General features: G+C 38.5%; 1 protein-coding gene across 3 annotated transcripts in view; it reads left to right on the plus strand.

The window, feature by feature from the left end:
• ADAMTS3 (ADAM metallopeptidase with thrombospondin type 1 motif 3) overlaps positions 1–8,729 on the plus strand; it is a 280,780-nt gene extending 272,051 nt beyond the window's left edge. For all 3 annotated transcript variants that reach the window (XM_079152690.1, XM_079152689.1, XM_079152688.1), the window contains exons 20-22: positions 882–1,089; positions 2,589–2,706; positions 6,133–8,729. In XM_079152690.1, the coding sequence (XP_079008816.1) occupies positions 882–1,089; positions 2,589–2,706; positions 6,133–6,701 (895 nt within the window). In that variant the 3' untranslated portion in view covers positions 6,702–8,729. The remainder of the gene's footprint in view (positions 1–881; positions 1,090–2,588; positions 2,707–6,132) is intronic.
• The last annotated feature ends 2,996 nt before the right edge of the window (positions 8,730–11,725 follow it).

The following is an 11,725-nucleotide window of genomic DNA, read 5'->3' on the forward strand; positions in this document are numbered from 1 at the left end:
TAACCTTAAGATGTGTTTCAGAAGCCCTCAATGGATCATTATTTAGGAAAAGTTTTCAGAATCACTGAGAGGACACACTTCTGAGTGCCAGGTGGAATCAGAAGTGACAGCCCTTCAGGACTCAGTAATGATATATAACAGAACTGTCCAATATATTATAATCACACTGATTTAGAGAGTTCTTGGAGCACTTACATGGACACCAGAAATTGGGACTGTTCCACAGGAAATATTTTTGAGAATGTCTCTGGAAGTACTTCTGTCAGGTACATTCATGGGAACAGTCTCTGCCCACCCCTGGGTGCACACTGCTTTCCTTTCTGTCAAACCCTGTGAAGTTCAATAAGAAGATTTGAATTATTCCCAGAGGATAGATGTGTCCTACATGGCAACAACTGTTGAAGTACAGCAATCCTTTCAGATGGAATATAATATTGAAGTATGAGTAAATGATAGAGTTCATGAAAAAGGGTGCAGCAGCCAAGCCGGTTTTCTTAGCAAGCATCAGGTGGATTCCTTTTTTTCTGTTCACTTTCACATGTTACACAACCCTTAGGCAATATGGTTTAAAGTGTCTTGGTGCTATTTTTAAAACCACCTTCATGCCTGAACTTAACAGGGTAACCTTAACATGAGTTTCAGAAACCCTCTGTAGATCATTCTTTAGGAGACAGTTCCAGAGTCACTTAGAAGCAGAAAAAAATAATAGGAAATTTAAAAGGCAAGTGCCCGACCTGTTGTTAGGACATTGACATCACTTTCTGAATGTACGGTGCCCTGGTAGGTTGCAAGTTGCAAGGGAGCGGAAGAATCTAGGCTTTGCATTGTGGGATGCACATACCATCCATCCCCGTGACAGTGTTCAATCTGAACCCCTACAGCTGGGTAGCCGAGGAGTGGGAACACTGCACCAAAACCTGCGGCAGTTCCGGCTACCAGCTTCGCACCGTACGCTGCCTTCAGCCACTGCACGATGGCACCAACCGCTCTGTGCACAGCAAGTACTGCGTGGGTGACCGTCCTGAGAGCCGCCGGCCCTGTAACAGAGTGCCCTGCCCGGCCCAGTGGAAAACAGGGCCCTGGAATGAGGTGGGTGTGTGGATTCTGTGTGTGTCAACATTTGCAGCATATTTTAATTTGGCTTAAATATTAGGTGGGCTTTGTGTGAATTGAGAAACTGTGGCATATTTTGTGATCACCTGGAGGTGCCAGGAAAACTTTTAAAGCAGTATCTGCAGTTAAGATTAGTTTGGTAGGGGTAAACCATGTCTGGGTGTTTTGTGAGCTGGAGGTTTCTGAAAGGTAACTAACTGGTCTTCTAAGATCTTTGCTGGTGTCCTTATTCCTGTATGATAGATTCCAAACCTCTGACACAGAGTGTAGGCCCTGCTCCATTTGGCAAACCCCATCTCCTCTTATTCTTTCTTCGTTCCAAATCTCCGTGTCCATTTGAGTAAACGTCTCACTATTTCATTCACACCATGCTTGTTCCAGCCTCCTACCTTCCATCTGGCTTGCTTCCCCGCTTCACTGAGGCTCAAAGCCACAATCCAGACTCCCACCTTCCTGCTGATGCTCTTCTGACAGTTCCTCCCCTGCATTCACGAAGCAGTCAGCTTTCCTTCAGCATATGGTTAGATGCAGAGCATTGTGACTCCTGCCTCTGAGACTGTACTTGTCCATAGTCCACACATTTCTCAAAAGCAGTGTGCTTCACTTCCCCAGGACCCAGCTGGTGCCTGGGATAGGACTGTTTGGGGACTGGCTGACTCATGGCTGTATTTCTTTTGCTACCACCTGTGTTTATTACTTCTAAAGACTGAAGGAATCATGAGGCCATAGGAAGAGAATTTATAGAAGGAAAGGGCATCCAAAAGCAGGTAGAGAGCAAGGAAGAAGTGGAGACCAGGAACAGGCAAGTCAAAGTCACCTACTCAGAACCATAACTTATACCCAGTTCTTCCTCAGGGATCCTGAACCTTATAAGGTTCTCTCCGTAGTTTCTATCTAGAGCAGTAGTATGGAAACTTCTGGACTTATTTTTCGAGAAGTAAGTCCTCTTTATTAGAGAAATGAATATATGAGAATGGCATGACTATAATTCCCAAGAGGTTGAATTAACCCAAGTTGCTTGTAAGTAAATTCCACCATCTGTGTAAAAGATGAAATGGGGTGCTCCATATCATTCCTGGCTCCCTGGGAAGGCAGAATCAGTGATCATCATCATCAGGGCTTCTTCTCTATAGAATGCTTACATGCAGGTACTTTGCCTCTTCTGCTTTGGGCACATTGCCTCCTTGGCCTTCATTTAGTTCTATAATAATCCTCTGTGGCAGGTATCATCAGCCCAGCTTTCTGGATGATGAAACTGAGTCTCTTAAAGAAAAAGCAATGTGCTCAGGCTGATAAATGCTGCAACCATGGTATAAACCAGGATTATCTGTTTTCGAAACCACTGCACAGCACCACCTCTGTAGAGAAAGAATTCCAGAGTTGAGGGGTATGCATGTGCACGTGGGTACCTGTGAGCACTTGCATGTCCAGTCTTGGTGGATAAACATCTGTAGTTACAGCCTTTGTTTCTGTAGTGTTCAGTGACCTGTGGCGAAGGAACAGAGGTGAGGCAGGTCCTGTGCAGGGCTGGAGACCACTGCGACGGTGAAAAGCCGGAGTCCGTCAGAGCCTGTCAGCTGCCTCCCTGTAATGGTAGGTGTGACACTAATCGATTTCACTGCTCTGATAGTTTTTCAATCTCAAAGAGCAGAATTTCCTTTCAGGATAAGCTCTGGAATTTATATTTGCTTATCGAAAAATAACCAAAGGAAAACATCCTTAAAATATTAGTCTAAGAACATTATTTGGGGCATGGGGGAATTTCTAATTTTTCCATTATGTTCTTTAATTTCACAGCATTGTAAAAGGTTTAATATTGCAGCAGGCTTTGCTATATGTTACTAACATTATTTAATTTAGGCATGTAGATAATAACTGTTACTCAACCCAATAGCCATTTTTAATAACTGTCCATTAATTTCAAGATAGACACTTTGCACATATACTAAAATTGAACATTTGCCTGATCTACCAACATTGTATTGCAAAATTGGAGTTTATTTTATTTAATTGATTTGCAATTTTAGTCTACGGCCATACCACCCTGAACGTGCCCGATCTCGTCTGATTTGCAATTTTAGAACAAAAATATATTGGATAATTTCTATCTCTACGAGACTCTCTCCTTCCACCTCCTTTTCTCTGTTTTCACTGTTTCCATTTACAACTGTTTCTTTCCCTCCTTGATTTCTCAGTGTCTGTCTGTTTTGCTCTCCATCTCAGACACAGTGTCTGTATGTCACTCACTTTCCCTGTGTCTACCATACATGCTTTGTGTGTGTGTGTGTGTGGAGGGTGGTAACTGTCTTCTTGTTCTCTCTCTCTCCCTCTCCTTGTCTCCCTAACTTTACCTTTCCCTCTCCCTTGTCTCCCCTACTATTTTAGTCCATTAGAGCTGCCATAATAAAATACCTTAGACCAGGTAATATATAAGAAAGAGAAATTTATAGCTTACAGTTCTGGAGACTGGAAAGTCCAGTACAAAGGCACCTGCACATTTGTGTCTGGTAAGGGCTTCATAGATAGTGCTTTGTCCTCACACAAGGAAATGGGATGGGGAGCAACTGGAGCCTTTTATAAAGGCATTAATCCCATTCACAAGGTCTCCACACTTATGACCTATTCACCTCCCAAAGGCCTCACCTCTCCATACCACCACCTTCAGGGTCATGTTCCAACACATGAACTTTCACGGGACCCACTACCTTCCTCTACAGAGCCCCTTTGTCTCAATTCCTCCATCTGTTCTACTCCACATCTCCTTTCTTGCTATACCCTCCACAGCCGGTTTCTTCTTCCTGTCTCTCACTCTCCTTCCCCACTCCTCCTCCTGCACCACAGCCTTCCTCTTAAGTTCATTTCTCCTAAATCCATGCCTGATAAATAACAACTGCAGCCATTGCTTTGAAACACTGGTGAGTCCCAGGACTAAACAAGTTGCTTTTCCTGTAGCCTACAATTCCATAAGTATGCCGTTGGTTGAATCTCAACATCTGCTGTGCTGTTTTTTTTAATCCAAGAAACGTGACCAGGATTATTTCATCAAATGTTTTATATTTTAAAATTTTTAACTTTCATGTATTTAGACATTAAACATAATTTCACTATAAATTTTTGCTCGGAATGGCAAGAACAAGTATGACCATGAGGGGGAGACATAGGACTTAACATTTGATCATTTGGAAAGGGAATTACTCTTTGCTTTGACTTGGGTTTTGACCATTCAAACTTTAAAGTTTATTGTCATTACATTTTGTCCTTATATGGCTGCTACTGTTAAGAGGCTGCATTTCACATTGATCACAATAGTTGGTAGAACTGTGCCCAATAGCGAGATTTTGCTTGATTCTCCTTCAGGCAGAAGAAAATGTTTTTACTGTAAAACCAAGGTACAAAGGAGATAGCATAACTAGGTTAGTGGTTCCACAATCCTTTCTTTTGCTGCTCTTTTGCTGTGCCCTAAAGATCAATTCTGTTTCTGCCAAATATTAACAATCCCCCTCAGAGTCTTAAAATACTCTTGGAAGAAGAATGGCCTTTTATGACCAGATCTGAAGCCCTTCCCATCTATGCCCAAATTACCATAAAGTTAATGTGTTCCTTTTTCAGAATAGCCCTGCCTCTACCTCCTCCACCCAGGAGCACATTCTAACTCTGATGAGACTCTGAATCTCTGCAGTGCCACGGTGCTCATACTTAAGACTCTCACATGGGGTCCTTCTCTAACACAGGACAAGTCATACCTCTGAAATAGGTCTTCAAACAGAGGAGATGAGTTCGTTGTCAAAGGAAAGAGAATACAGGATCAATTAAAGTCTCTTGAACATACTGGAAGAGGTTTCCTTATTTTAAGATGCAGGCCTAGAAAAGTAATTCATAAACGATGACGAGTTGATATTTGAGTGCAACCCATTAATGTAATCCTCAGGCTTTCCCACTGCAACTCAACAATGACCTTAGCTAATATGAAAACTTCCAAACATGTACTGTACATTAGACCTGTAAATGTCAAGGCCATGCGTTATCCTACAATTTGGGGACTTTTATTTTTTTCAATGTATCTGACAGAAATGTGCTATCACCGAACACATTGTGATTTTAAGTGACTATATGCCCTCCATGCTGAGCTTGACAGTTCTTTCTTAGGTAGATATGGGAGCAGGGTTGTATATCTCTAGAAATGCTACTATGTGCTTTGGCTGTGCATATTGAAGAGACATAGGATATGACTACATTTCATAGGATATGCCTGTCATGACTGAAACAATGAGTCTACTTTTTTGTGAGCTCAGTATTTAGATTTTTTGAAATCTTATTTTGATAAACTGAAATCAACAAAATTGTAAAATAAAAATAGTGTGGGTTTACATGCTTTGAGTGTTACCTCACTCCCCTTTAATCAAAATTCATTGCAATGTGAGAACCATGACTTATTCATGGGAAACTTGGCATACTTTACCCAAATTTGTGCTTTCCAATAAGGACCTGAGGAAATTCAGTGGCAAACAGAAAACTGTGGCATTTAAGATGGAGAATATTCTTTTTATCAAATGGTATTTTCCTTTTGGTAATATATTCTTTTAAGATTTGCTTTATTCCAAGAGCTATTTAGTATTTGATTTTAATGTAGGGGTACCCTATTAGAAAACCAGAAATACAATATAATACAATTTCTATAACAACAGATGCCCCTTTTATCCTAAAATTACGGTAAGATGAATCCTATTTTCTCTTCCTAAAATTAGATATATGTTCCTACTTGGAAGGAAAAACTACCCTCAGTGGTCTGAAGTCCTACCCTGCAGGAGATATTAAAAATTTGAGGATCCCAGTACTTTTATAGATAATATAGCTAAGACTGCTGATTTCAGCAAATTTATCACAATGTTCATATTTTTAATGCAGAGGCTCATGGGGACAACTCCCACCGATGTCAGATTTCATAATCATGAACAGTTCTGATGTCTTCCCTCCTTTTATGTTTAGAGATATATATTATTTTTTCTTTTCTTTTTGCAGATGAGCCATGTCTGGGAGACAAGTCCATATTCTGTCAGATGGAGGTGCTGGCACGATACTGCTCCATACCAGGTTATAACAAGCTCTGTTGTGAGTCATGCAGCAAGCGCAGTAGCACCCTGCCACCACCATACGTTCTAGAAGCTGCTGAAGCTCACGATGATGCAGTCTTTAGCCCCAGTGACCTCCCTAAATCTCTAGTGATACCTACACCTTTCATTCCTTACTATCCAGAGACTTCTGCTGAGAAAAAGTCTTTGAGTAGCTTCTCTGCAGTGGGAAGTCCAAATGCATATGCTGCTTTCAGGCTGAACAGTGAACCTGATGGTGCTAACTTACCCCAAAGGAGAGCTCAGCAAACCAGAAGTAAGACGCTGAGCCTGGTCTCAATACCATCCTCCTCACCCACCAAGAATGGCCACCTCCATTCTGCTTCACAAAGGGTGACTGCTTCCTTCCTGGCAGTCAGTGATTCAATAGGTGCCTCTTCTCAGGCAAGAACCTCAATGAAAGATGAAAAGATTATTAACAAGAGACGTCTGATAAGATCATCCACCTTAGAAAGATGAAAACGTGAAATTTAAAAGGTAGAAACAGAGGGAAACCTGGACAACCTCCCTCTCTGCATGGTGCATACAACTTAGTGAAAATCTCCATAGCTGGTCAACTCATTTTATCCATAAGTGGAAGAACAAAAAAGTGCTGGTTCACTTTCTAGTTGCTTTCATCCTCCTCCTGTTCTGCTTTGACTCATTCAACAGAATTCATTGGAAGAAAGCACCAAAGATTACTAACAGGGGGAAAATAGGTTGCTATGTGTGTTGGTCACTCTCTAAAGAAAAAAAGGGACTGGAACCAATTGTGCATATCAGCTGGATTTTTGTTTTAAAAAGTTACAGTAAAATTTTTAAAAAGAGATGCCAACAGTTTACACTTAAGAAATTTTGGAAATGGAGCAAAGAATTCATAGACTTGTATTCCTATTTATCTATATTAGAAATATTGTATGAGCAAATTTGCAGCTGTTGTGTAAATACTGTATATTGCAGAAATCAGTATTATTTTAAGAGATGTTCTCAAATGATTGTTTACTATCTTACATTTCTGGATGTTCTAGGTGCCTGTCATAGAGTATTGCCTTATTGACATTCCATATGTTGATTTTCAAGGCAGAATGTTGAGAAGTTAGAATCGCAGCTACTGACAATACAAGAGATTTTGTTGTATGGCTTTTTGTTGAATCAACAATGTGATACCTAAATTATAGAAAAAGAAAAAAAAAACAGAAACTATGGATTTGTAGGTCTTACTTTACTTATTGCCTTCCATCCTGTAATTGAAAGGAATTAGGAATGGTGTCAGAATACACTTTTGGTCACAGAGAAGAGTGAATGAGCAAGATAAAACCAAAAAAAAAAAAAAAACCTCTTACCAGGACCTCTGGAAGCACCATTGAAGTGTCCTGTGTTCTTGTGCTGTTTAATTTCCTAGTGTTGGTATATAAACAGTTATACTTGATGCACTGTATTAATCACAAGGGAAAAATGTTCTGGAAAGATTTGTGTGTTGGTAGCTGAGAAAATATCAAACTAGAATTAACCCTCAAGGATAGTACTGCTTTGGAAGCAGGTTCAAGAAAGCATTTGTCAATGGTTGAGGTATTTATTTTCTGCATGGTTCATATCCAAATGTTCACAACCACAATGCATCTGACTGCAATAATGTACTAGTAATTTATGTCAGTGATCACCTTGCTCATAGCAAACCCAGAAATGCTCTCTCCAGGGAGTAGATGTAAAGTACTTGTATATAGAATTCAGAACTGAAGATATTTATTAAAAGTTGATTTGTTTTCTTGATAGTATTTTTATGTACTAAATATTTACGCTAATATCAATGACATATTTTGGTAAACTAGAGAGACATAATTAGCATGTGTTTGTTCTGTGCATAGAAAAGAAATTTAAGCAAACCACCACAGCTAACACAAAGAGCTAAAAGTGAACAAATTTGATGCAAACATTTTGTATTTTTAAAGTAGTTCATACAGAGCTGATGACTTATTCCCTTTCAAAGAAACAGCGAATTAGTAACTTCAGGAATGTATTGTCAGCATAATGTTTTTGAGGTCAGTACATCAACTGTCTAAAAACATATTATGCTAACTAAAATATAGTATATGCTAACTTCTCACAGCACAGAATGTGCACAGACTTTTGCATTTTAACTGTTGAAAAATAACAGCTGAAGCCATTGACTCTATACCTCTAAAGAATCGCTGCTACTTTGTGCAAGAATTTTAAAGGTGAATTCCAGATAGTAAAATAATCCCCGAGCCTTAAATAGAAATCATTTTTTTTTTTCCTAAAAGTTTCCCTGGATTGAAATTCTCTCTAGTTTACTTGTGTGTGCGTACGTCTGGTCCATGGGGAAGTAAAGATGGTCACACACAAACACCTACCATAAAGATGTACATATTCATTATACTTCTGAGCTTCCTTTTCTACTAAGCTAAAAATTCCTTTTTATTAAAGTGTACACTACTGATGCTGTTTGTTGTATTGGGAACACACATAGCAATAAAAAATGTTAACAGATCTGGCTTTATCTAGATTTTTTTCATCAGATTCACCCCATGGTCATGGAAAAGTATCCTTTTTACAAAGTGAATGGGATCAAATTCATTTTCTCTAAAGAGGCTCAAATTAAATGACAGTATCTCCTATTTTCATATCAGGGTGTATCCTTTTTGTAAAAAAGAGAACAACAGATTGTAGGCTGTGGCATCCTGCTAAAATCTGTTCTGTGGTACTACTGAGAGGAAGAAAGAAGATGGTAAGAATGCTAGTGTTATGAGAAGGAAAAGGGGGACTCCTGTCTTTCAAAATGTGCAATATCGTAGTGATTTTTAAATAAATGCTGCCCGCCAGCTTTGAATCCTGATTACCTGAGGACTGGTGGGAACAGACCTCTCAAGATTCAGGACTATGAGGAGGAAGGGAACATCCCAGAGAATGACCTCTTATTATGAAACAGAGACACTACATTCAAATGGGTAAATACCATCCTACAAAGTAGACAGACTCAGAACTGATCTTTATCTACCACTTCATACCTGAATGGCCTTGGGTAGCCTGTTTTAGATTCCTTATCTTGTATAAGGAGGTGAAAACTGTCAACCTCACTGCTTGATCACCAAGAGAAATGAGATAAACTGTTAGTAGAGGGTCTAACACATAATGACTCATAATAAACCATAAGTCATTGTCCTCATAGTCTGCGTCATTATCTTCTTTATATCTAGGTTCAACAGCTAGTGTGAATCACTGTCTCTAAGTCTCAATAAGAATGGAAAATGTATAGTTTTGGGAATCTAAAGACAAACTACTCAGCTTTAAAAAAATCAATAGGATGAACTCATTAAAAACCATCTCTAAATGTTGAAGTTGAAGAATTTTAGCTAATTGTTGCCACGTTCCCTTTGCAAGCAATAAAGAGTCTAATTAAGGGATTCAGTATTAATTGCATATTCCTGCAAAGATAATCAATGGTGCAATAATGTTCTAAATTATTAGCAAGTAAAGTGTGTTTCTCATTTTTACATTTATGTATTTTTAAGAAAAATTCACTTATGTGTAAGCTATGAAAGAAAAAATCAATTGAGAGGTGATGAAAACAGACACGTCAAAAAAGGGATATCACTTGCTAAAGAAATGTTAGAACAGGACTGTTAAAATTCTTAAAATGAAGAAAATATGAAAACTACTTTGGGATTAGGCATTTATCAAGGTAACACCTAATAAAAACATTTGCTTGGGGCTCAGATGCTTTTGAAAAATTCATCCCCCAAAGCCAGATACAAAATTTTAAAATTCACTTAAATACTGTCTACCAAGAAAAGAAAGCGTAATTTACTATAATGAATGTGATATCCAAACATGAATTCTATAAAGAAACAAAGATGCTGTAAATTTCTGCAAGTCATCTCAGTTTCCCTAAGAATTATTTCTTAAGCTTCCCACATCCTGGTGGATGTAGGTGGAGGGAAAAAAAAAAAAATTCCTTAGGGTTACATTAAAAGTATCTATTCAAAATGTTGCTATTTCCCAGCTGATTCATAGTTTCAAACAAATCCTTGATATCTCTGGTTATCTTTTACCCATTGGTTATTAACAATTCACCTGTTGTTTTTTGTTTTGGATTTTTTTTGTTGTTGTTTATTTGTTTAATCTACCAAAACCTCCAAAATATTCTGTTAAGGGAAGAGAATGACTTTACACAACTGTTATTCTTACTCTTATCACCATGTTACTATCATGTCCTGTAAGATCACTCCAGAAGTCTAAACCAAATAACAAAGCTCTTTTGCAACATGCTATCGTATGAACAAGTAATGCTACTAGAGTAACATATCCACAGGAAGAACAATTCTTTCAAGATTTCTGTATCTTAGAGACTTACATGATGCTCACCTAGTAGTTCAAGGAGGAAAACAAACTTATTCATGGTAGAAGACAGCACAGTAGGTCTGTTTTCCATTTTAATGACAAAGAGTTAAGTTCTGAAATTCTCAATAATTTAGGGTTCCCTGGTTAAGAGTGTAGTTGCCAAAGTCTGACAACTGGGCTTACATCCTGACTGCAGTCAACTTGTTGTGATTTAATTTTTTTTTTTTTCACGTGCCCAAACCTGTTCTTTTATCTGTAAAAGGATGGTTAATAGTATTACACATTTCATGGGCTGTTAAGCAAAAATTTCTATAATCCAGGAAAAGCAGTGAATACAACACATTGCCTGTTCAATATAGGTTTATAATTATTTTCCCCAGAAAAATCTATGTATATGTTTAAAAATATTCATCATTTTACAGAAAATCACCAGACCTCAAAAGATTGAATTTGATCATTGAAAACCAAGGTCACAATTTTCACAAGGTCTCATCTGCCCCAAAATGTCCCATTTATCCAAAAGAATGTGGAACATGAAGATGGATGCAGAGAGTTGTACAAACTTTATCATATAACAGTTATTGCACAACCAAGGCAACTGCCTTTCTGTGGTACATCATGCATCACAAGATAATGTTCACAGATTTTCTGCCACTAAACTCTCTTTCAGTGAGTAGAAGTCTTTCTCTGGGGTTCAGAGAAGGACTCCAGCTACTGCATGCTAAGGGAAGGAGGACTCAATTGGGACCTTAACTGTAATTGACTACATGTCTCTGGACACACAAATATCCCTATTTATTTTGTATTCTTCCTTAGTACCAGACACTGATTTACCCATTGAACAAGTTTAATAACTACCTAACAGATCTACAGTCCTGACTGGGGGTCCCTTCTGTTTCCAGCCTTTTCCTCTCTTTGCCTTATTGGACAGGATCAGGAACATTTGAGGACATTTGTCTGGATGAGTCACATTTCTCTATTTTTTTTTTCAGAAGCTCTATCTAAATCATAAGATGTAATATTCTACTGTTCTGTTGGGTCCATTTTTATAGCTCAGATGTAGCGTGGTACTTGGAGATGGCGACATAGCCTCTGGCAGAATGTTTTAATCTCTCTAATGTTCTAACATGGACCTCCAATTGTCA

This window comes from Sciurus vulgaris, assembly GCF_902686455.1.
Source record: "Sciurus vulgaris genome assembly, chromosome: 9".
NCBI lineage: Eukaryota > Metazoa > Chordata > Mammalia > Rodentia > Sciuridae > Sciurus > Sciurus vulgaris.